Raw genomic sequence first — 26,227 nt, 5'->3', positions numbered from 1 at the left:
GTTCACTGACAGTAGCCACGCCCCGTCGAGTTCTCACCCTCCTGATTGGCTGCTCACTCGCCATTTCGGCGGGGCTCTGGGTGTAATGGTATGGGCACGGCCAGAACGGCGCAGACTCCCTGTTGACGGTCCGCCTGGTATATGGGGCCCGCGCTTGCGCACGCACCCTGTATGTGCAAACTCGACCTTGCAGGCGCGCGTGCGCGCCGACTCGGGCGATGGGGGCGGTGTCCAGAGCAGAGCCGGCGGTTCCCGCGACAATGGGAGCTGCGCACGCGCGCCTTCGCTGCCGCGACCCGGCGAAAGCAGAGGGGGAAACGTTACAGTGCTGCGCATGCGCCCCGTCGCGTTGGTGGGCGCGGCTTAATAGGACCCGCCCCGTTTTCATGGGAAAAAGAGGGAGCCGCGCGTGCGCGTGAATGGTGACGCCTCTCCCGCGGCGGCAGCGTTCTCCTGTCGGCCGCCTCCTCTTTACTCCCTCCTTCTCCCGATGTTGGTTGTCGTCTTTCGACCGTAGCCAGCGACGCTTCAACGAGGTTCAAAACAAAGGTAAAGCAAAAATGAAGAGATGCAGCGCAAGGAATTTTCAGTGAAAGTCAGGAGAACTCCTGCGGCTGGGCCCCGCTGCTCAGGAGCCGCATGTTTCAGGGGCCCAGGCCACTGCCAGTACACTCTCAGCAGAAACACCAAACAGCGGCGCGAATGGCTCCTGTAACCTCGCTCTCTTTCAATGAAATAACTCACCTCTTTCCAGGGGCAGGCTATGCGGTGCAGGATTGAGGCCTACAGCTGTTGATCGTGGCTGACAGATCATAACTCATTCCTCCACTGCATGAATTCCTTTGTTTTCACTATACCATATGCTCCTAGTTTATCTTGTAAATTTTGATTCTCTTGACTTGTGCAATTTTTTTCGAAGTCTGAAAATTATTATTTTTTTCCCTCTGCACCAGGCAGGCAAACTTTTTTTTTCCCCATCTAAATCACGATCCGTTGAACAGACGGATGAGCAGATCTGTCAGTTTAGGAAACCAAGTATTATTGGTATTTGAGGCCTGTTCTTGCATTCTACGTTCTCGGGTGCAGAGTGACTGCTTAATTCGATAGTGATGTACAGTAGATTGGTCCGAGCATTTTCAAATATCTCTTTTAAAAAAGTGTCAGTTGTGTAAAATTGGCTTATTATGTGCAGAATATAAATGTTCCTTCAACCAAAACAGTTGATGAGCTTGATTTTTGTCCCATTAAATATCGTTGTCAGGCAGGGTTAATTGATTCTATTTGTTTGTCAGGTTTCAGTTTTTATTTTTTTTAAAAATCGCTTTTAAAGCGATCTGCTTTTTAACAGTATATTCACTTGTAACTTGTAACTGGCACTGACTGGACCAGTTTTGATCTCATGACAGATAAATTGGTGTCTCTTTACAATAAAATACCTGCCATGAGTTGTAAAACTATTTATTTTTTACTGTCTGATATCTACAATGGATGACAATAATAGATAATCAAAGGGACTATTTAATTTACTCTAAAACTGAATCTTTCTGTAAAATTATGGCAAAGTGAGTGCTGTGTTCTTTATCATAACAATTTTACTTCCCCTTAGGGATAGGTATCATGTTACTGAGCAAGATTTTGTTAATTGAAAGCTTTTTTGTTTAATACAACCCAGATGCAGAACAAAGGTTTTGCTGTGGTAATTGACTTACAACTGCACCAGTATGCCTTATTTTTGTCTCTGCAGCAGCTGTATTTGAGAGGAATTGTCTGGAATAAGTGTTAATTTGTGCTGTAGATCTTTGCCTATGGCCTTGTCACGTCGAGTCCGCTAAGTTTCTTTTCATCTTACATCTGTGAGAAGAAACTTTAATCCTATTGATATAAGCTAAATATGAATAGAAATCTTGGTGGCAGACTTGAGTCTTAATGAAGCATGTATCACATCTAATGTAGCATTCGACAGTCCTCTAATTATATTGGCAATGAGCAGATTTTGTTTTTCTCTAAAAGCATTGTTAGTCTGTGAAATTCTCTTTCCCCAGAGACCAGTAGAAGCTGGGCTATTGAATGTATTCAAGGTTGAGTTAATAGTATTTTTGATAACAAAAGGAATCAAGGGTTATAGAGGCAGATTTGAAGACTTTGTTGGGAGCACAACCAGAACAGGCAGGATATGTTTGAACTATGGAGCAGGTTTGGAGGGCTACTCTTGCTCCTAAGTACTATACAATTTTGATCAGTAACTCAGCAATAATCAAAATGAAGCATTTCTAATTATCATTCTTCATGATTTTATCTATAAAAGATTTGGAACTTGTGAAATTAGGACTCAGGCAATGTTAAAGTTTCCAGAAGGGGACACAATGCAGGACTGAGGGTGTTGTACTTAAATACATGCAGGATATGCAACAAGGTAAGTGAGCTTGAAACAACAGATTGGTCCTGCCAATTTCAGTGTTGTGGGTATCGTAGTAATATGGTTGCAAGGGGATCAGAGCTGGGAACTAAATATCCAAGGATATGTGACCTATTGAAAGGACAGGGAAATGGACAGAGGGAATGGGATTGACCTGTTCGTAAGAAATGAAGGACAGCAAGAAGCGATGTAGGGTCAGGTGGTATGGAATCTCTGTGAGTAGAATTAAGGAACTGCAAAAGAGAAAGGACTGATGGGAGTCTTGTATCGATCTCTTAACAGTACTCAGGATGTGGAGCTGAAAATAAATGCGGAGATAGAAAAAACATGTAAGAAAGATGCTGTTACAGTAATCATCATAGATAAGAATGTGGGTGGACTGAGAAAATCAGGCTGGTAGCAGATCCCAGGAAAAGGAATTTCTGGATATCTGAGGCCATTGTTTGGAAAAGCTTTTGGTAGAGCCTGCTAACGAACAGGCAGTTCTCAATTTGGTGATCTGTAATGAAGCAGACTTCATTACAGAGCTTAAGAAAAAGGAACCCCTCGAGGGCAGTGATCACAATTAAGATGGAAATCTCCCTGCAGTTTGAGAGGGAGAAGTTTGAATCAGATGTAACAGTGTTACAATTATGGGAACTACAAAGGTATGATGAAGGAGCTGGCTAGAATTGATTGGAAGAAATCAGGAAGGTTGATGGATCAGCAATGGCAGCAGTCATAGAGATGTACAGCATGGAAACAGATCCTTCAGTCCAACCTGTCTACGCCGACCAGATATCCCACCCCAATCTAGTCTCACCTGCTAGTACCCGGCCCATATCCCTCCAAACCTTTCCTATTCATATACCCATCCAAATGCCTCTTAGATGTTACAATTCTACCACCTCCACCACTTCCTCCAGCACCTCATTCCATACACGTACCACCTTCTATGTGAAAAAGTTGCCCGTTAGGTCTCTTTTATATCTTTCCCCTCTCACCCTAAACCTATGCCCTCCAGTTCTGTACTCCCCGACCCCAGGGAAAAGACTTTGTTTATTTATCCTATCCATACCCCTAATGACTTTGTAAACCTCTATAAGGTCACCCCTCAGCCTCCGATGCTCCAGGGAAAATAGCCCCAGCCTGTTCAGCCACTCCCTATAGCTCAAATCCTCCAACCCTGGCAACATCCTTGTAGATCTTTTCTGAACCCTTTCAAGTTTCACAACATCTTTCCGATAGGAAGGAGACCAGAATTACACACAATATGCCAATAGTGGCCTAACCAATGTCCTGTACAGCCGCAACATGACCTCCCAACTCCTGTACTCAATACTGTGACCAATAAAGGGAAGCATACCAAACGCCACCTTCACTATCCTATCTACCTGCGACTCCACTTTCAAGGAGCTATGAACCTGCACTCCAAGGTCTCTTTGTTCAGCAACACTCCCTAGGACCTTACCATTAATCCTGTTAAGATTTGCTTTCCCAAAATGCAGCACCTCGCATTTATCTGAATTAAACTTCATCTGCCACTTCTCAGCCCATTGGCCCATCTGGTCAAAATCCTGTTATAATCTGAGATAACCTTCTTCACTGTCCACTACACCTCCAATTTTCTAGGAGTAATTTGGGAGGCAGGCAGAAATGCATCCCAAAGAAGAAGAAACATACGGAGGGGAAGGCATGGCTATCACGGCTGACAAGGAAAGTCAGGGACAGCATAAAAGCAAAAGGAAAAATCATTCAACGCAGTGAAGACTAATGCAAAGCCAGTGGATTGGGAACCCTTTTAAAAGCTAGCAGAGGATAACATTTTAAAAAAAAAAGCAGTGGAGGGGGGAGAAAATGAGGTAAGCCAGCTAGTACTGTAAAAGAGGATTGCAAAAGCCTTTTTTAGATATATAAAAGGTAGGAGAAAGGTAAGAGTAAAAACTGGTCTGCTGGAAAATGAGGCTGTGGAAGTAGTAATGGAGAACGAAGAAATGTTGGAAGAAATGAATAGGTACTTTTTTTATCAGTCTTCATGGTGGAAAACACTGGTAGCATATCAGAACTTTGAGTCAGGGGCAAAGGTGAGTGACATGGCCATCATTATGGAAAATGTGCTGGGGAAGCTGAAAGGCCTGAAGGTGAATAGATCGCTCAGACCAGGTAGACTACGCACCAGGGTTCCGAAGGAGATAGTGGTCACATCGGTGATTCCTGAAAGATCAGTACCAGAGTCAGGGAGGATCAAGAGGATTGGAAAATGGCTAATGTTTAAAGTGAGAGAGGCAGAGACAGGAAACTATTAGCCTGTTAGTCTACCATGGTCATTGGTAAGATTTTAAAGTCTGTTATTAAGGAGATTGTGGAATACTAGTAAAACAGGGCTGAATCGGCATGACTTTGTCAAGGTAAAGTCATATCTGACAAGTCTGTTAGATGTTTTTGAGGAGGTAATAAACAAGTTAAACAAAGGAGAGCTAGTGGACATGATCTCTTTGGATTTCCAGAAAGCCTTTGACAAGGTGCCAGACAGGAGGCTGCTAAATAAGTCAAGGGCCATGGTTTTAGGAGCATGGTAATAGCATGGATTGAGAATTGGCTGACTGCAATCTTGGAAGTCTGTTTAATCCTGAAATGAGCTTCTGACTGTATATTGACTCCATCAACAAGGCTGCTTACTTCCACTTCCATAATGTGTCCAATCTCCAATTCAACCTCAGTTTATCTTCTACTGAAACCACTGTCCATGCATATGTTACCTCTACATTTGACGTTCTAGACTTCTCCCATTTCTCACCTCCACAAACTTTGTTTCAATATTAACATGCAGTTCTGTTTACCCATTGCTCCTGTAGTTTGACTCCTGTTTTGGAAATACCTCAGTTTTAAATATCTCATCATTGTTCTCAAGTGTCTCCAAAGCCTTGTCCTTCCCAACTCTCTAATCTCCCATCCTACCCTCTGAGGTGTCTGTGCCCATGTAATTATGGCCTCCTGTAAATTCCCATTTTCATGAACTTTACAGCAGTATGTACAGTTTCTAGGTGCTGAGCTCTGAAATTCTGTCCTTAAAACCTCTCTAACTCTGATGTTTTCTCCCCCTTAAAGTATGCTTAAAGACCTTTTTTCTTTGAACCAAGCTTTTTTGGGGTCACTTGCCTTAATATATTCTTCTGTATGAGCAATGATAACATGTCTCCTTCAGGTTGTGGGTTCAAAGCTCACTCCAGAGACTTGAGCACAAACTTTAGACTGACGCTCCAGTGCAGTACTGAGGAAGTGTCGAAATGTTGGAAATTCTATCATTCTGATGTGACATTAAGTTGAGGAACTGTCTCCTTTCTCAGAAGAACATCAAAAAATGCTATGTCACTGTTTTGAAGAAAAGCAGGAGACTATCTTAAGTGTCACGGCCATTCTTTCACCTTCATGCCTTAATACTTAAAGAAGTTATTGTCACATGGTTGTTTGTGGGAGTTTGCTGTATGCAAATTGAACGCTAGGTTCCTGCATGATAACAAATATTACGTTTCAAAAGTACTTGTTTTTCCTATAAAGAGTTTTAGGATGTCATGAGTTCAGTCAAGGCAGTATATATTTTTAAAATGATTTACTCTGTCTCACAACGTGTTTGTGACAATGCCAGTATTTACCAATCATCCATCCCTAATTCCTTTTGAGAAAGTGATGGTGAGTGATCTTTGTAAACAGCCCATTTGGTGTAATTGCATCCACAGTGCTATTAATGGGATTCAAAGCTTTTGAACAAACCGTAAAGTAGTTCCAAGCAATACCTGAAAGAGGTTTCCTAGCTCTAGTAGGCCCACATCAGGGGCACAGCAGGTCTTCGGTAATGGTGGTGGTGCTGCCTGGAACTTGCAGAGATCTTTTAAAAGGCATGTAGCTGTGTTTGTTGACCCCTTGTATAGAAGATGAGCTCTATTTTACGTTATTTCCTTTTACTCTTGTTGTAACTCAGATGGCAACAAAACACTTCACTATATCTTTTCAAATATATGTGACAAATAAATAAGAAATCAGGATGGTTAGTGACTTGTAGGGGATCTTTCAGCTGGTGGATTATCTGTGGATCCACTGGTCTTGTCGTAACAGGTGATAAAGGTCATCTGCTTGCATAAGGTGCTGTCAAATGTGGTTTGGTGAAATGCTGCAGATCATCTTGCGTACGGTACACATTGCTGCCTACATCTATGGTGGAGGGTGTTTACATACCAATAAAACTTTCCCATGATTTGAACTGACTTTGGTTTTGTTAGGGCTCCTTGGATGCCACACTCTGTCAAATGCTCCCATTTTATCAAAACAATCACTCACATCTCTTGAGTTCAGTTCTTTCATCGATGTTTTGATCAAGGCGGTAATGTGGCCTTGGTCGAACCCAAACTGTGAAAGTAGGTGAGTCATTGCTATGTAACTGCTGCTTGGTAGTACTCTCCTTTTCGATTACATTGCTAATGACCAAGAGTAAATTGATGTGAAGTAATACACTTGTGCATTTACTTCCTCCCTCCTCACTATACAAGAACCCAAACACACCTTCCATGTGAAGCAATGCTTTCCCTGTACTTCACTTAATCTATCTACTGTACTTGCTGCTCATAATGTGGTCTCCCCTCCATTAGGAAAACGAAGCACAGACAGTGTGACCGCTTTGCAGAACACTTCAATTCTGTGTTCAGGATTGACACTGAGCTTCCAATTGCCTGTCACTTCAACAAACCACTGTGTTCTATGGCCAATGTTTGACTGTGTTGCCTGGCCAACATTTGTCTCTGGTTTGCTGCAGTGCTCCAATGAAGCTGGAAGAACAGCACCTCATTTTCCACTTGGGAATTGTCCAGAAGGTGAAATGTCAAGTTCAACAATTTTAGGTCTTGAGCACCTTCCCCCATGTCTTTCCCCCACTTCTGCACTCCAAACCTTGTCATCATGTGGATTGCTGCCATACACAACCCATTGTCAGCTACTAATAGTCCCTAGTAGCAGTTATTGGTTCTCCCAAGCTGACCTTTACCTAGTCCATCTGTTTTTCATTCTTTTAGGCTCGATCTCTACCTATCATTTATTTCTACCCCATCCCTTCATCCCATCTTCTGCATAAATAATGACCTTTTCCTAGACACCATCAGTTCTGAAGAAGGGTCACTGGACCTGAAACTCTGCTTACTCTCCATAGATACAGCCAGACCTGCTGAGGTTTTGCAGCAATTTCTGCTTTTGTTTGAGTGATCAGTCAGGTTGAATTTCTCTTGCTTTTTGTGGACAGAACATAGTTGGTAGGTGTCAATGTTTGTAGTAGTACAGATGAAGATGTGGTTAGTTTTGGAACGATGTCCTGGTCTCCTGTTATTAAATAGAGATAATTGTAGAGCTGCCTCCTCTGGTTATTTGTTTAGATGTCTATTATCATTCACCACTGGATGTTGCAGGACAGTAGAGCTTAGATCTGGTCTTTGTTATTCTGAACTTTTTCATGTGGCTTGGTGTCATGTGAAATGCCTTGGTATACTATGTTAAGTACACTATAAGAGTTAGCTTTAATGCTGCAAAGTAATTTTAAGATGCCAAGTAAAATATAATTGATACAATAAATATGAAGTAAAGGGATACAGCAGCTCAGGTAACAAATATAGAGTATTTCTTCAGATTATTCATCCAGGACTTTGTATTATAAATTACTAATTACAGTATGTTAATATATCCAGTTAAAGTGACAAGTTAGATAATATCTTAGATGTTTCATCCTTGCTGGTGATTAATTTGAAGGAGTGCATAGAATCCCTACCATTTGGAAATAGGCCATTTGGCCCAGCAAGCCCACATTGACCCTCTAGAAAGTTATTTGTATTAGGCGGTTTACTATTTTTAAATGGATCATATATGTACATTTGGTGTGCAAGGTTCAAAGATTTTAAAGGATTCTGTATAAATTGTTGAAAGGCATTTTTCCTGATTTCTTAGCAGTCTGGAAACTTGCAGCTGCTCTCCCCAATGTTTTTCCACCACTTACGTTGAAACTGAGCAATGACTTTAAATATGTAAATCAGTTTGCACTATAATTTGATAGAAAATCTTTTTCACACTAAAACTAAAATCCATTGATAATCTTCCATGCTGATTCTGTTTCCCTCATCGTAGAAGTCAGGAATATTGGTCAGCACTAGAAGCAACATTCCTTCCCCTTTACATTGTTGAAGAACAAGGGAATAAGGAGATGACAAAAATCATAAATCACTTATTGAATAAAATTCAGACTTATGATTTAATTTGTGGCAAACTTATAATTTAAACTTTTTATTCATTAATTCAATTCTGCAGCTGTATAAGTGTTTTAAGTTTTTTCATTCTTTTGAACTAAAAACTCAGACTGTGTACAAAAGGCATAAAATCTTTAGTTCAAGTTCTCCCAGATGGTCATTGATAGAGATAAATATGGCTGTCTTTGATAGTCATGTAGAAGTCATTCCTATGTTTGTAAATGTAATTGAATGATTGCCTGTAGAGGGTTACTGAGGCAAACCAAACAATGTTAGAAGAGCTCTTTGAGGAGAGAGGAGACTTAGAGTCTAGGGTTAGCAGTTAATGAGCAGTTCCATGCAAGGCAGAGTGAAATAGAATGGTTAACAGAAAGCTATAGAGAGATTGAAGAATGATGCAAGCTCTGTACTCTTGACTGGAACTGTCTTGGTCCTGATCAGGAAATGACTGGCTGGACTCCAAGGGTATAGTTAGCTGATGTTAATACAGAGTTGTTGCAGTTCAGAAGGCTCTCGGAATAAGCATTATGACTTACTGCCATTTTCTAGTCTTTTACCTGTACACTTGTTCATTGTTTCTATTCAGTAATGATTTAGTGTCCGCTTGAATGCCTTAATTGAATCTGCTGATACCATGCTTTCCAGACAGTACATTAGAGACTCAAACTACTTATTGTATGAAAAGGTATTTTTCTTGTATTCAATTTGCTATGTTTGAAAATACTTTAAATCTGTATTATCTCAGTCTTGATCCTTTTACAAGCAGGAATAGTTTCTCCCTTTGTATTTTATAATGCCTTAACAAGATTTTGTAAATATAGGACATGTAGAAATTTAAGAAGTTGCGTGTGGAAGTTTTTGGGAAATATTAAATATTTGAAGATATTGAGAGGCTAATTAAGACTTAGTATGGATTGTAGAAAAAAAGTTTGAAGGCTACTCAAGAGGAGAAGGAAGAAAAACTGAATTGTCTACTGCATGGGCAAAGACAGTGACAGGATGAAAACAGTTTGGACATTAAGAAGTCCATGCGTTCTTCCTATGGAATTTGAGATGAAGATGGAGGGAGTTATGAATATGACTGTGGGCAGAAGTGATTCATAATAATGGAAAGGAATTGGATTGTTCTTATCCTATAGGATACTAGAGTAACAGGATTCAGCCAGCAAAGTTCAGCAGGCTGAATGACTTAATTTCAAAGCATCATGAGAAGTGAATAAGCAAACATAAAATCAAACTTGATGGACTTGTGGCAGGATGGAAGTGTCTTTAAGAAGTACCATCAACTCTGTTGAGACAAATACTCTGCATCAGATGGGAGGTCAGGTATACTGATGTTAGTGTCCTTGAAGAAGCTAATAGCACCTACATTGTGACCATACTCAAGTCTGCTGGGCCAGCTATATGATTTAGGAAGCCTGAATTATAACTACCATAGCAAATCAGCCTTGCCCAGCTCAAGGAAGGCACTCAAGAAGATGGCAATAGAAACATTTCAAAGATGTCCTGAAGGCTTCCCTCAAGAAATACACTATTCATGTCAATGCATGGGAGAGTCTCATTCAGAAGAAACTTGGACGAAACTCTTGTGTGAAGGGACATAATTATTTAACAATACTCATTGGCAAGAGGAAGTATAGAAACCGAACTGGAGACAAATGCCAGTGATCTCACGGCCAAGGACCTCTTTCACCTCCCGAAACATTTATCAAATATGTGGTCAGCGATGCGGCTTTGGGATCAGGTTCATCAACCACACAAGGACCCCAGAACCCATGACCAGTGACACAGAATTTCCTAGGTGGACAATTACTGTCAACAATTCACATAATCTGTGAAATGTTATATACATAGAAGTCAGCAAAATCTTTGAGGACCATAGAGACTGTGGTCAGTAGACCTTTTGTAAATTGGGTGTTTTTGGAAAAATATTGATTTGGTTGCTGTGAAGTAAAGGCTTGGGTTTTGATCAGTGTCAGATGTATCCCTGGTTTCTCAATACCGTATCTGCAGAACAGCAAGGCCAAGATAGACTTAAGGCAGTCTCCATTCACATAGTAATATTCATGCCAGAGAAGTGCTAGGCATTGACTATTTCCAATAAGAAACAATCTAACCATCTCTCATTGATATTCAATGGCATTACTATTGCTGATTCTTCACAATCAACATCTGAAGTGTTATTATTGACCAGAATCTAAACAGAACCAGCTACCTAGAAATTGTAACTAAAGCTGCAGGTCAAACACTGAGAATTCAGAACAAAGCAATTCATCTTCTGAATCCCCAAAGTTTGTCCACCCTCAAGGTGCAAGTCAGAAGAGAGCTCAGAGAAATCAGCTGTTCTCCTTGGAGAAGTAGAGTCGCAGGTAGATAGGATAGTGAAGAAGGCGTTTGGTATGCTTTCCTTTTGGTCAGAGCATTGAGTATAGGAGTTGGGAGGTCATGTTATGGCTGTACAGGACATTGGCTAGGCCACTTTGGAATATTACGTCCAATTCGGGTTTTCTTCCTATTGGAAGGATATTGTGAAACTTGAAAGGGTTCAGAAAAGATTTACAAGGATGTTGCCAGGGTTGGAGGATTTGAGCTAAAGGGAGAGGCTGAATAGGCTGGGGTTGTTTTCCCTGGAGCGTCAGAGACTGAGGGGTGACCTTTTATGGAGATTTATAAACTCATGAGGGGCATGGATAGGATAAAGAGACAAAGTCTTTTCCCTGGGGTAGGGGTGTCCAGAACGAGAGGGCATAAGTTTAGGGTGAGAGGGGAAAGATATAAAAGACACCTAAGGAGGCAACTTTTTTGTGCAGAGGGTGATGTGTATGGAATGAGCTGCCAGAGGAAGTGGTGGAAGCTGGTACAATTACAATATTTTAAAAAGCACCTGGATGGGTATATGAATAGGAAGGGTTTCGAGGGATATGAGTCAAGTGCTAGCAAATGGGACTAAATTAGGCTAGGATAACTGATCGGCATGGACGAGTTGGACTGAAAGGCCTGTTTCCGTGCTGTACATCTCCATGACTCCAGTTTCTAAGTAGATCTATAAAGCTTGGGTTCAAGTGTAACCTGCCTCAGAGGTTGTCTTCTATGCTTGATCATGTTGATTTTTTAAAAAATCTATAAAATCATACTTGTTAGTTAGAATTTAATGTATCTTTTCTTTTAATTACTGTTACTAAGTAGGGAAGGGAGAGGTGTAAAGATAACAAAACCTAGATTCTGTGAATAAATTCACTTCAGAATATCATTAGGTTTGTGCCTTGAAGTCAGAGTTATAAGCTTATTTATTGTGCTGTGGCTCTATAATTGGGCTAGAAGGTCTGAGTTCAGGCCTCACCTGTCTGGGAGGTGATAAAACATGTCTGAACAGGTTGATTTAAAATTATATACAAAATCAGACTTGTATGAAGGCTAGAAGACTCAGCTGCACAATAGTTGTATCATTTGAACAGGTTGGTTAAGACTATCTACAATTTAATCACTAGTTTGCAGTCAAGTTGTTGTAATCTCTCGGGTATTTATTTATGTAAAGCTCCAGTATTCTGTGTGTTTTGCTTTCTTGTGTGAGGATGCAGGAAATATGTTTCTATGTTTTAAATATAGAGCTTTCTGTATGCTGGAGTATACAAAGTACTCAATGATAATGGAGGACAAATTAAGACACATCATTGAATCCACACTATTTGTCAGATTAAAGAAAGAGCATACATTCTATAGTGCTTGGACAGCCTCTTGACGTTCAAAGTGCCCTTGAGCCACTTTAATACTTTTAAAGTGGACTCACTATTGTAAATGTGTCATCAGCTAGTTCAACATAGCAGTGATACTTGAGGGAATACCGACTAGAATATCAGGGGAAACCTGACCCCCCCCCCCCCGATATACCTTGAAATAATGTTGTAGATCATTTGAACCTACTGACAGGGCAGGTTGGGCTATGATGTGGTGTTCATGCTCTTGTTCTTTTGCAATATTAGGGCTTCAAGATGGAAACACTCTTTAGAATTTCAGTTGGACATTTTGATTCAAATATAGCCAGTGCATCACCACTGTACTTGTGTGGCCAGTTAGATCCTTTTTTCTTCCTGATTCTTGTATAGCAGAGACCTGATAGAACTGGCAAGAAAGGTCACATGGATTTACCTGCGACGATAAACAGATTTATTTCAGCTTGTGACCTGTACTGAGATCTGGAATGGAGTGCCACTGATCAGAAGGAATGTCAGTTTTGTCTTTGAAATCTTGAGAAAAGTCATCCTGAAACCCTTGAACTGTATGCTATTTTCTTGCCAAAATGTTGAAGAACACAGGAGTCTAGAGTCTAGGATTGGGAGGCTATGATTGATCTTGAGGGTTCTATGGGAGTGTATGGACGGGTAGTAGTAGTAGGTTCAGAAGCGTGGGGCACTGGTGATTTAAATCATCTAAGTTTAATTGATGGGATGAAAGGATACTGGATAAGAGGCCACAGTTAGAGGATTAGGATGTTTGGGGCTGGAAGAGGTTGGGGTTTAGGAAGGGTGCAACTATGAAAATTTATCAATTTAAAGAGAATTTTAAACTTGGGGTATGGGATCAGGAGGCATTATTGGTGAGGGGTCTTAGAATTTTGGGGCTAGGATATGAATAACACTGAGTTAGTTGACTTTTGCAGAGAATACTGGAATACTCAAAACCAAGAACGGCAACTGCGTCGGTTTAGCAACCAGGGGATATTGTAAGATGCAGTCGACAGAGTTGAAGAAATGACAGTAGGTATTCTTTCAAATGCAGAGAATAGGGACAAGAAACTTAATCTGTGATAAATTATCGTGCTACATTTTGAGTAATTTAGTTCAGTTAAGACGGTGACCTTGGTGGCAAGGATTTGGTGTTTATGTACAGGCTAGATCCAATGGACTTAGCCCTAAGGTTGTAGATGATGATGTAAGGGGGAATGTGAAGATGAAGAAAATAGGAGTCAAGGATAGAGCATATGACAAGACCATAAAATATAGGAGCAGAATTAGGCCATTTGGTTCATCCAACGAGCAGCTGCCTGAATTGCTGTGCTCTTCCAGCACCACTGATCCAGAATCTGGTTTCCAGCATCTGCAGTTATTGTTTTTACCCCATTTGGTTCATCCAGTCTGTTCTGCCATTCAGTCATGGCTGATACATTTCTCAGCCCTGTTTCTCCTGCCTTCTCCCTGTAACCCTTGATTCTCTTACGAACAAAGAATATATCAATCTCAGTTTTAATGGAGTCAATTCAATGGGGTAGTAAATCAAAACCTTTTCAGGATTTGCACTAAGTTTAATACAATGCAGAGTAATTTCCATTTTGAATTTGATGCTGCCTTGCAGTGTAAAGGAGTCCGGGCATGACCTGGAAGTGATAGTTCAGCACTCCCTTAAATGGATGCAGATTTTCAGTGAGTGCAAAGAGTTTTGTGGGATGATTGGGGGGTACTTCCTAAAATGTTCTTTATACTTTGAAATATTTTTAAAGGTTATGGATTCTGCTCTCTGTTTCTTTAAAAATTTAACTTTTAACTATTTGCAGCTGTGTATGCAGGTATATACAGATTTCTCCCTTGGGATGTCAGTAATGATCCCAGCAGAGGAGAGCTGAACAAAGTAAATGATTTGTTTTGCCTGGCTCATGTCTGATTGTGGATACTAGTCTCACAACTGCAGTTGAGATGCAATTACAAGTTAATTAATATGTAGGACACTGAGGGCATGTCACAGCATGCCACTTACTTTGTATTAACTTCATTTAGTTGATATTTGCTCCAGGCTGTAATGTTAAAACAGCTTTTACAGCTTTCAAAAAGACCAAGTTGCTTCTTTCATTATTTTTTCATTCACAAATTGACTGCACCTCTGGCTAAGCCAGCATTTATTGCCCATCCCTAATTGCCCAGAGACAGTTACCCACATTGCAGTGTGTCCAGAGTCACTTGTAGGCCAGATTAGATAATTATGGCAGTTTCCTTCCTTAAACAAAGATTTTCGAAACAATCAACAATGGATTTGTGGTCATCATTAGACTCTTAATTCCAAATTTTTATCGAATTCAAATTCGATTAACTCGTGTGGTTGGATTTGCACATGGATCCCCAGGGCATACCTGGGTCTCTGGATTAAAAGTCCAGTAATAATACCGCTAGGCCATTGCCTCCTGGTGCTGATCCCTCAGATACCAAAGTGTACAAATGTGTCAAAACCTGAACAATTTCCAGGCTTGGGCTGACAAGTGGCAAGTAACGCATGCATGTCACACAAGTGCAGGCAGTGACCATCTCCAATAGGAGACAATTGTATTGAGGTATCGTCTCTTGACATTCAGTAGCATTATCATCATTGGATCCCCTACTATCAACATCCTGTGGGTTACCATTGACCAGAAACTAGACCGGATTGGCCATCTAAGTACATTTGGTCCAAGAGTGGGTCAGAGGTGAGGAATAACTGCAAGCAACTCACCTCCTGACTCCCCAGTGCCTCACCATTCACTACAAAGCAGAAGTGTAATGCACTTGCCTGGATGGCTGCAACTCCAACAACATAGCAACTAGGGACTTTGTCTTACGTGCAGTTGTTTGCAGAGATTGATTTCTTCCAACTCTAGTGTTGCCTGTTAATACTGTTGATTGCCCATGCACTCATTTTATGCACCTATGTTTTTGATATTGGTGATCTTTCCCTCATTCAGTATTTGCAAATTTCAGATACTCTAGAAAGCTAAACCAATTCCACCCTTTATAAGGTCAAAATACATCCAGTACCTCTGTCCTCACAATTTTCAGTCTCTCTTTGTTACCTGTGAATCAATTTCAGCATCACTTACAAGTCCTCTCCTGGCTTTGTCTGCCTTATTTAGAAAAGTTTGACCCAAAAGTCTTTTGACAATAGTACCATGCAAATTTCTTCACTTGCCTATTAGTATCCTGATGTTTAGCATTGAGTTAAAAATCGCACAACACCAGGTTATAGTCAAACAGGTTTATTTGGAAGCACTAGCTTTTGGAGCACTGCTCCTTCATCATGTGGTTGTGTTGATGTATTGAGGTACATTTTCCAGCTAACTTATTTTGTTTCATGCTTCCTATAGTGTGTTTTTTTTTAAATTCATATCACTTTACTTTTGTTCTGATTATTACTGGCACTTTATTTTGCTTGTGCGTGTTGTTAATGTTAAAATCCTATTATTATTGAGCAATACCTTTTTAAATCCAATATCTTACTCTGATTTATTTTTGTTTTGGAATTAAATGATCTACATTCTAAAGAAAATAATGTTGCAATTTACTTTTTTAGTTGCTTAAAATGAATCATTCATTGGAGAATTCGATTCCCTATGAGGAATATTTACGGATGAAAGCACGGACAATACCACAGCATCGCATGAAAGAATTTTTGGATTCCATAAATGGCAAAGGGTCTGAAGAAATCCAGCAATTTGTTCAAACTCCTGTTACAATGTACCAGCAAAGAGGACATTATATCTACATGGACAGTGCTGATGTTGCTGGATCATTGTTGGAGTTGTCTAGACCAATTAGTTCTCCAATTCAGCAACATGCGTCACAGGGGTCACCACTAGGGCAACAGCAGATGCAGTCTCACCATGTACAAGCACAACAAGTCCACCAGTTGGAAATTCAAACAAACCACCAGTCCTTGCAAGCAAAGCAAATGCAAGCCCAATTACAGTCGCACACATCTTCTGAGGAACCACAAACTGGCAGTCAAGCTGTCAACTCAATAACGCAAGAAAGAAGGCCAAGCTCTTCGAGTGTTCCACAGCCTGTGAAGAAAAGGAAAGTTGATTTACCAACTGAAGAAAGCTATACCATGAGTCAACCTGCAGTGCAAAATACTGTAACCACTGTGCTTACCTTGTCTTCTCAGGCACAACAGCAAGGGTACATTCCTGTTCGTCAGGAGCTGCTCACAGTGGATAGCAGTCAGCTATACGGTGTTGTTCCAGCTACCACTTCAGTTACAGGCCCGTTATCCAACACAGAATCATGGACTATATATACGACACCTGCACCTTGCTCAGAAGGCCAAACTGTTCTCCAATCCTCAATTCCTCATGACACTTGTAATTTAGTACAAATTGATGAAATCCCAATGAGTATGACTGGGATCAAAATAGAAGACGACAAGGATAAGACTGCAGTACTGTCAGATGGTGGGAAAAACTTGCAGGATAAAATGATCCAGCCATCTGTGACAGCTGCTTTTTCAACACAGTTTGTGAATGTGAATGGTAACCTTCATATTCCTGTTACAATACAAGCTGGTGGGAGAGCCTATCAATCTCTGAAATACTGGGATCCACAGCAATTACAGGTATTCTATATTCAGTAACCTTTTTTATGATATGGTTCATATGGAAACTAATATATTGAAGTGTTCTTGTTGTTTGTAAATGAAATTAAATCAATGGGGGAACATCAGATTTTCATTCTGTCTGTTACTTGTACGATATTTTTTATCGGAAGATAACATGCTGCACTTGTACATCAAGGTGCTGATACCTCAGTAAGAACGAGAGAATATTCGTTTGAAACTTAGAACGTACAATGCATTGTGGGAATGGGGAAAGATTTCCTCTGCTTAACAAACTTGATTTATATTGGGTCGGAAGTAACCAGAAATCGAAACATCTTCAGTTAATTTTAAGTTTCAAATGCAGTTCTTATTAGCATGGACTTGAAGAGCTCCAGGTATAGTCCTCACACGCTGGGTGAATGATGTACAAATTAAAGTATTGAAATAATTTAAGAGCATGGTACAAGCCATAATTGCCATTTATCTGATAGCTCGGCCAAATTGGCTTGACTGCTCAGTATAAGAACAATGGGGCACTGTGCAAAAGTTGGCAACACAAAAGAATTTGTACTGTCTAGATCCTTTCTTACAACCATAAGAACCAACTTGATAAAAGCATTAGATCAAAAAGTTTACTCCGACCAATTTCCTTCCTAGCTTGCATTTTGACGCCAAGGAACTTTCACATTAAAGGAAAGTAAGCTTTCTAAATATTGAACCACAAATTGCAGGGTTTTCACTTGTGTAGCAGTCAGGTATTGTTGAGTCAACATACAGCTCCTGTCTGTGAAATTGGTTTAGTCTTTTTGGTGTGAAGCCACTTTAGGATAGTTTTTCAGTCTTCAAGCATTTTTGCCGTTCTGTTTGACGTCTTTACTTTGTTTTCCTTTAAACTCATAACCACTAAAATTGCATGGTTCTCTGCCTTGAAGCTATTAGTTGACCCAATATTTCCAATGTCTTGGAGCATTTTCCAGATTATACTACCTTTTGTGATGCAGAAATGTTTCCTGATTCACTTTAGCTTTACGAAAGCAATGGAACAAGAAGTCTGTGCTGCTGACATCATTTTGCACTCCAACTGCACCAGAATTGGAAGATGTCAGCCCATTGTTGTTCCCTCTCCTCCCTTTGCCACTCCCCTCACTGTTGTGTCAAGCCCTAGTTGAAAAGCTGTAACAAGTCTTCAGAAAAGCATGCTTTACATGATTTGAATCAGAATAAATTGCACCTGTAAACTATCTTATTAAGCAGCACAATTTTCGGGGAGATGATAACATGTTCCATACAAATCTGTTTGCACTTGAATACTGTGATTGCATGAAATCTGCACTTTTTAAGTGCACCATAAGGAATAAGAACAAGAATATGCCATTTGATTGTTCAAGCCTAATCTGATATTCCTCGTGTCCACTTTCCTGCATTTTCCCCATACCCTCCTTGATTCCCCTACTGATTAGAATCTATTTCTCTCAGCCATAAATTTACACAAGGACTTTGCCCTCACAGCTCTCTGCTACAAGAAATTTCTCCTCTTCTTAGTGTTAACTTAGCATCCCTTTACCCTAAGGCTATGCCCTCTGGTCCTGGACTTGCCCATGAGCGAAAACATCCTCTCAACATTTACCCTGTCAAACCCCTTAAGAATTCATTGTTTCAATTAGATCAATTGTCTGCTTAACCTTTGCTCATAAGACAATCCCTGCATTCTCGGAATCATTTTCATGAACCATCTCTGCATGCATCCAATGAAATAATGACTTTCCGAAAAAAAAGGTGCTCAAAATTACAAAGAGAATTGCGAGCATGTATGGCTTGATTATCTCAATGTCTTTAGTTCTGCAGTTCTTCAGAGTGAATAGTTTTGATGTTCTTATTCAAGTTTGTTGCAATCTGGTGGAATGCAGTGACATAACAGGCACTGCAACTGAATGTGTGGTGAGTGTGCTCCTGCAGTTCTGTTGGCAGCAAATGCACTCTCCTGCTTTTAGTCCAAAATGTTTCTGACTTCATTTTGAAAGCATGTGCCTTTTTCTAGATTTCCCCCACTGCAGGAAAACGCTCATTTGTACCTCCTGTATAGAGCTCTTTATCAATTGAAACATTTCAATTTGATTGATCCTCAACATCTAAACTCAAAAGAATACAAGCTGGTTCATGTAACTGTCATCATAATTAAATCTATTCAGCCTTTGTGTAATTTGATGAGCCTGCACTGTTCTCCATAGCCTTTATATCTTTCCTGAGATTCAGCGCCAAGAACTGAACATAGTATTCCAGATGAGGCCTGAAAATCTGAAGTCTTTACTTCTCCTTTTTGAATTCAATCTCCTTTTGAAATAAAGGCTGATGTTCTGTGAGCATTTCTAATGAACTATGTTAGTGCAATAGGTTTTATTGATTTGCAATGACCATCTTCAATCAGAGACAATCTAACCACTGTCCCTTGCCATTTTAATGGTGTACCATTACCCACTATCAGCTTCCTGGTGTCTACAAGATCGGGTCATAGGCTAGGAATACTGCAGTGAGTAACTTGCTTCCTGACTCCCCTAAGTCTGTCCGCTATTTTCAAGGCATGAGTCAGAAGTGTGATGGAATAGACCCTACTTGCCTGAATGGGTGTAGCTTCAACAACACTCAAGCTGAACACCACCCAGGATAAAGCAGCCCTTTGGCACCATATTCGTAAACATTCACTCCCTCCACCATTGCTCAGTAGCAGCAGTGTGTACCAACTATGAGATGCACTGTAGAAGTTCACCAAAGATCCTTAAATGATTCGCTTGGTAGTAGATGCATGGGAGCACCACCACCTGCAAGTTCCTCTCCAGACCACTCTTCATCGTAACTTGGAAATATATTGCCATTCATTCACTGTCACTGGGTCAAAAGCCTGGCATTCCCTTCTTAAAGGCATTGTGAGTCAGTCCACAAAATGTGGACTGCAGCTGTTCAAGGACGTTCACCACCACCTACTCAAGGGCAATTTGGAAGGATAGTAAATGCTGGCCATGCTAGCGACATCCACATCCCATGAGTGAACATTTTTTAAAAAAAATGTCCATGGACACACCTAAATACATCCTCACCACTCAGGACCTAGTTCAGTTGGGCTTTCTCATGTTCGAAGTCACATCATCCTTTCCCAGATCTATCTCCATCAATGGGCACAATTTCTCCCTAACGTTTCAATCTGGACCTCTCACGATCTTGAACAGCTTTATCAAATCTCTCCTCAACTTTCTGTTCCTCATGGACATTTTGGCCCTCCTCTCTGGAACAAAATCTTTCAAATCATTCAAGCACCGTTTTTTTGAAGTTTTCTTATCCTTCCAAAGATACAGTATCCAGAATTTATACGCCACTTCACTTAAGATTGAACTGGTGTTTTGTAATGGTTCATCACATTTTTCATTGCAGTCTGTACCTCTATTTATAAAGCTCACAATTCTGATTGTCTTTTTAAAATTCTTCTCTCTGCCCTGCTAACTTCAATGGTTTTTGCATTTAACCCCCGATCCTTTTGTTCCTTAACACACAACTGAAGAATATCTATTGTTGAAATGAATAAGATATGTTGCAAATCCTGTTGACACGTTGACCTACCCATCCCCACCACCTCAGTTTACTGTGCTAAAGACAATGACTGCTTTTTCAACTAATCATTACTCTTGTGTTAAGAGCCAGTCTACACATGCAAGTTCAGAGAAGAAATGAAAGAGCAAAGAGCAAGGTAGAGAGAGAGAGAATGTTTTGCTTTAGAATGTTTGTTTGGCTATAGTTTTGTATTGTCTGTTCTTCCTACCACAATGAAGTGATACATAATTCTCTGCATTAAATTTAGACAGCTTTATGTCTACATTCTAATGCACGTATGTCCTTTTTGAAGTTTATCACCATTCTTTTCACATTTCACAATAATTCCAAGTTTTGACATCTGTACATTTTTAAATTGTGCCCTGTGAACCACATCCAGCTCATTCCTTAATATATTAAGAAAGCCGGGGTACCATTACCAAACCTTTGAGAAACTCCACTGTATCTTGCTGAAATTCAAAAAGCAACCATTCACTGCCACTGTTGTCAGTTGGGCAGTTTGACATCTGTGCTGCCAATTTTCAATTCAACAAAGTTTATTAAACATTATTTACCATTTAACATGTTGGCTTCTTATCATTCACATTTTTCCAAAAACTGTTGATTTTATCTCTTATTATCATCTCTAGAAGCTTTCCCATTGTCAGTGTTGAGCTGATTGGCCTTGGTTGCTGGGTTTTTCCTTAAACCATTTTTTGAACTAGGGTGTAAAATTTGCAAGTCAAGCCAGCTGTTCCTGTATTTAAACAAGAACAGTAAGGCCAATGTCTTCAGAATTTCCAAGTTCTTTCCCTCTGCCTATCTGGATAGCTATAAGGAAACACACCTGTTTTTAAAATATCTCATCTTTATCAATTTTTAGCCCATACACATGCCATCTCTTTCACTATGACTTGGGCAGCTACAAAGTGCTCATTTAGTAGCTCAGTCATGCTTTCTGCCTCCATGTGTAAAGTCTCTTTCTGCTTCATAATTGGCCCCATACCTTTTACTAATTGTTTGCTATTCATCTGCCTTGTGAAAAGTTTTTGGATTCCTTTTTTTTATTAGCTGTAGGTCTTCCCACAAATTTTCTCTCCCTCCCTCCTCCCTCCTCCCTCCTCCCTCCTCCCTCGCATGTGTAGACTGGCTCTTAATCAACACAAGGGTAATGATTAGTTGAAAAAGCAGTCATTGTCTTTAGCACAGTAAACTGAGGAGGTGGGGATGGGTAGGTCAATGGTAGGATTTGCAACATATTTTATTCATTTCAACAACAGATATTCTTCAGTTGTGTGTTAAGTTGCACTTGGAAATGCTGAACAATGTGACAATGAATGACAGTTTATTACAGTATCGGGATAAAACAGTGTGATATTAATATTTGAAGAGGATAATTTGTTATATAAATTGCAACTTGATACAGACCATTTGTATAATGTGCACAAATAACCTGTTCAAAAGTTGATTCTTTTTTGTTGGTCTGTTGAGTCTGATCTTAGATTTAAAATTGTCACTTAAAAAAAATGTTCCTTAATACTGTGGTTTAAACATGAGGAAGCCTTTTGAGATAAATTATTTGTCATTCAGAAACAATCAATCTTTTATCTCCCAAGTGCCTAAGTAAATGCATTTTGTGGAATAATTTTACACCATATACTGGCATTTTCTTTGTGTATATATAGGTTCAAGCAATTCAGACACATACAACGGAACAGCAAATTGAGGCGCAGGCTGATTTAATGCTTCCTGATTCTCTAAAACCAGAAGAAGGGGCTAGTGTCTGGCAGAACTGGGCTCAAGTTAAGAATGCAGAAATAATGAAGGAAGCTGAAAATAAACCCCCTTTGCCAGGAAGTAAGAATTCATTTTATATCGTAGTGCAATGAAAGAGGCCCTCTTGTTAATCATGTTTGTGCTGGTCATCAAGCACCTATCTACTCTAACTGCATTTTCTGGCTCTTTTCACCCATAGCCTTGTATACTACAATGTTTCAAATGTTCATGTAAATGCTGCTTTAATGTGATTGTTCCTGCCTTTACCACCTTTCAGGCCCTCTGGATAAAAAATCTTCTCCTTTTAAACCTCTTCTGAACCTCTTGCTTCTTACCTTTAAATGTATGCTCCCTGGTAATTGACTCCTCACTAAGGGGAATAGTTTATTTTCTGACTTGACTGACCTGTATCTATGTCCCACATATGAGTGTAGACCTCAGTCAGGTCCCACCTCAGCCTTCTCTCCTCCAAGGAAAACAACTCCATCTATATAGTTTCTCTTCATAGATGAAATCCTTCAGACATGGCAATGTCCTGGTGACTATAGTCCATTCCCTCTCCAGTGTAGGTACATCCCTCTTATGGTGTGACAACCTGAACTGAACGCAGTACTCAACTGTGGTGGCCAAGCCAACATCCTATACAGCCCCATCATTACCTCTGCGATCTATATTTTATGACACGACTAACAAAAGCAACTATCCTATATGCCTTCTTAATATTAACACCTTGTCTTCAAAGATCGATGTACATATACACCAAGATCCCCCTGAACCTCAGCGTTCACACTACCCAGGGGACTACCATTCATCATGTACTCCCTTGTTTTGTTATTCCTCCCAAAATGCACCACTTCGCATTTTTCAGGATTAAACTCCATCTGTTTCTATTCTGCCCATCTGACAAGCTTGCCCAGATCTTCCTGTAGTCTAAAGCTTTCTTCCTCTATTTACCATATCACCAATCTTTGTCATCTGTGAACTTATTGATTAAAACCCCTATATTCATGACTAAATCATTCATTTACACATGCAAACTGCAAAGGATCCAGCACCCAATCCTGCAGTTCTCTTCTGGGCATGGGCTACCATTCGCAATGACAACTTTCCTCCTGCACCCTCTGCCTCCTGTCATCAGCCAAATTTTGGATTCAATTTGAAAAATTTATCCTTGGTCCCAAGGGCTATCTTTAACAGTGTTCCATGTGACACCTTTCAGAAGCCTTACTGAAGTTCATGTAAACTACGTCAACTACATTGCCCTCATCACACACCTACTAACCTCTTCCTTTTTGTTTAACAAATGAGTTTTTTTTTAATGATCTCCCCACAAAGCGATGCTAACTATCCTCTATTGATCCCATGATTGTCCAGGTGAGAGAAGTTCTGATCCTAATTTTTTTTTTGTCTACAGATTTCCCTACCACTAGTTGTTGGGTTCATTGGCTTATTCTGGTTTATCCTGACTATCCTCCTTAAATAACAGTATCACATTAGCTGTCTTTCAATCCTCTGGCACCTCTTATTTCCTGAGATGATTTGAAAGGCCTGTGTAGTCTCCTCCCTTTCATTTCACAGCAGTCAAGGCTGCATCTCATCTCAGCCTGGAAATTTCTCCATCTTTAAATCCACTAAAAGTTTATCCACCTAAATTTGTTAACATTTATCACAGTTGTCCACTTGATTTCCATACTGATATCTCTCTTCTCAATAGTGACACAGAATCAAAAAAAGTTCCAAAATTTGTAAGAAATGGCTTAATTTGCCAATTTTGAATACTGTTCTTTTTAACTTCTTAAGAAATGCTTTTGTTGAATTATAAGGATAGAACCCACCAGTTTATTAGCATAAAGTAAATTGTAAGGTCATAAAACTGTTTCATTTGTACGAAACCCAACTGAGGAAAGGAAGATTTGTGCTAAATGAAATAACTTGATCTTTGAGGCAAAGATTTATACTATAATAATATTATTGAAACACTTCACTATTTAAACAAAAGATGTCTAATCTAGCAGCTGCTCATAGTTAACAATCCTTTGCCATGTAATTTTTTTAGTTTACAGTAATAGAAGTACTTAATGGAACAGTTTTTATTAACCTGCCAGTTGAGTAAAGTATACAATTGATTGATCTGTGATGTTAACAATGTGTGCCAGTGTAACGACTGAGTAACACCAGACTTGAAGTTTTAATAAGGCTGGTTTTAAGGTTTAGACTGTGCATCTCAAGGTTACTTTGTGTTTGACTAACTCTAAATCAAATATTTTGTTTGATTAATTGTAATACAGTGGTCCAGCAGATTTGACTAATTGCAGGATAGCTACTGTGGTTCTGAATTTTCAGCAATTTTATGAAGTTTGAGTCAAAACCTGTTGGTGCATTATCTCAATATTTTCATCATAAAGCTGACAGTCAAAATCTTCTTGATTGGAAAATGTGTAATTGAATTTCTATGTCAAGTTTTTGGTGGTTGTTGTTTCTTTGCACCATTGGACTCTAATTTTTCAAAGTCATTATTGACATCAAAGAACAAAGAAAATTATAGCGCAGGAACAGGCCCTTCCACTGTCCAAGCCTGCGCTGATCCAGATCGTCTATCTAAACCTGTCACCTATTTTCTAAGGATCTGTATCCCTCTGCTCCCTGCCCATTTGTGTATCTGTCTAGATTCATTCATCTCAAATGATGCTATTATGCCTACCTCTGCCACCTCCACTGGCAATGCGTTCCAGGCACCCATCACCCTCTCTGTAAAGAACTTTCCATGCATATCTCCTGGATGTAGGTTTGCTCGCTGAGCTGCAAGGTTCATTTCCAGACGTTTCGTTACCTTGCTAAGTAACATTCAGTGGGCCTCAGGCGAAGCAATGGTGAAAATTCCTGCTTTCTATTTATATGTTTGGGTTTCTTTGGGTTACGGATGAGGAAGGACATCACTTTGACTGGGACAACACATCCATCCTAGGACAAGCCAAACCATGATTTTGTAGACCTCAATCAGGTCCCCCCTCAACCTTCGTATTTCTAATGAAAATAATCCTAATCTACTCAACCTCTCTTCATATCTAGCGCCCTCCATACTAGGCAACATCCTGGTGAACCTCCTCTGCACCTTCTCCAAAGCATCCACATCCTTTTGGTAATGTGGCGACCAGAACTGTACACGGTATTCCAAATGTGGCCGAAACCGAGTCCTATACAACTATAACATGACCTGCCAATTCTTGTACTCCATGCCCTGTCTGATGAAGGAAAGCATGCCATATGCTACCTTGACCAGTCTATCTACCTGTGTCGTCACCTTCAGGGTACAATGAATTTGAACACCCAGATCTCTCTGTACATCAATTTTCCCCAGGGCTTTTCCATTTACCATAAAGTTCGCTCTTGAATTGGATCTTCCAAAATGCATCGCCTCGCATTTGCCCGATTGAACTCCTTCTGCCATATCTCCGCTCAACTCTCCAACCTATCTATATTCTGCTGTATTTTCTGACAGTGCCCCTTACTACTCCACCAGTCTCTTGTCATCTGCAAACTTGCTAATCAGACCACCTATACCTTCCTCCAGATCATTTATGTATATCACAAACTACAGTGGTCCAAACACAGATCCCTGTGGTACACCACTGGTCACATGTCTCCACTTAGAGAAACGCCCTTTCACTAAAACTCTGTCTCCTGCTGCCCAGCCGTTCTCTATCCATCACTAGTATTCTTGTTCACATCTTTAAAAGCATTAGAATTAAAACAATGCATCCACATATTATTTGTTAGTGATATTTATTAAAAAAAACTTGAATTTCTTGAACATTGAAATTTTTGACAATTTAAACTTTGAATGTTCACCTCGTCTAGAGTTCGTTAC

At 40.0% G+C, this 26,227-nt stretch overlaps 1 protein-coding gene across 1 annotated transcript in view; it reads left to right on the top strand.

The window, feature by feature from the left end:
- The first annotated feature begins 414 nt into the window (after positions 1-414).
- LOC122561705 (transcriptional regulator QRICH1-like) overlaps positions 415-26,227 on the top strand; it is a 37,665-nt gene continuing 11,852 nt past the window's right edge. The window contains exons 1-3 of the mRNA XM_043713734.1: positions 415-549; positions 15,982-17,022; positions 22,269-22,440. Of these exons, the coding sequence (XP_043569669.1) occupies positions 15,991-17,022; positions 22,269-22,440 (1,204 nt within the window). The 5' untranslated portion in view covers positions 415-549; positions 15,982-15,990. The remainder of the gene's footprint in view (positions 550-15,981; positions 17,023-22,268; positions 22,441-26,227) is intronic.

Source organism: Chiloscyllium plagiosum, chromosome 23, assembly GCF_004010195.1.
Source record: "Chiloscyllium plagiosum isolate BGI_BamShark_2017 chromosome 23, ASM401019v2, whole genome shotgun sequence".
NCBI classification, from domain to species: Eukaryota; Metazoa; Chordata; class Chondrichthyes; order Orectolobiformes; family Hemiscylliidae; genus Chiloscyllium; species Chiloscyllium plagiosum.
Note: the sequence above shows the minus strand (reverse complement) of the source record. Positions and strands in the feature narration are given on the sequence as shown.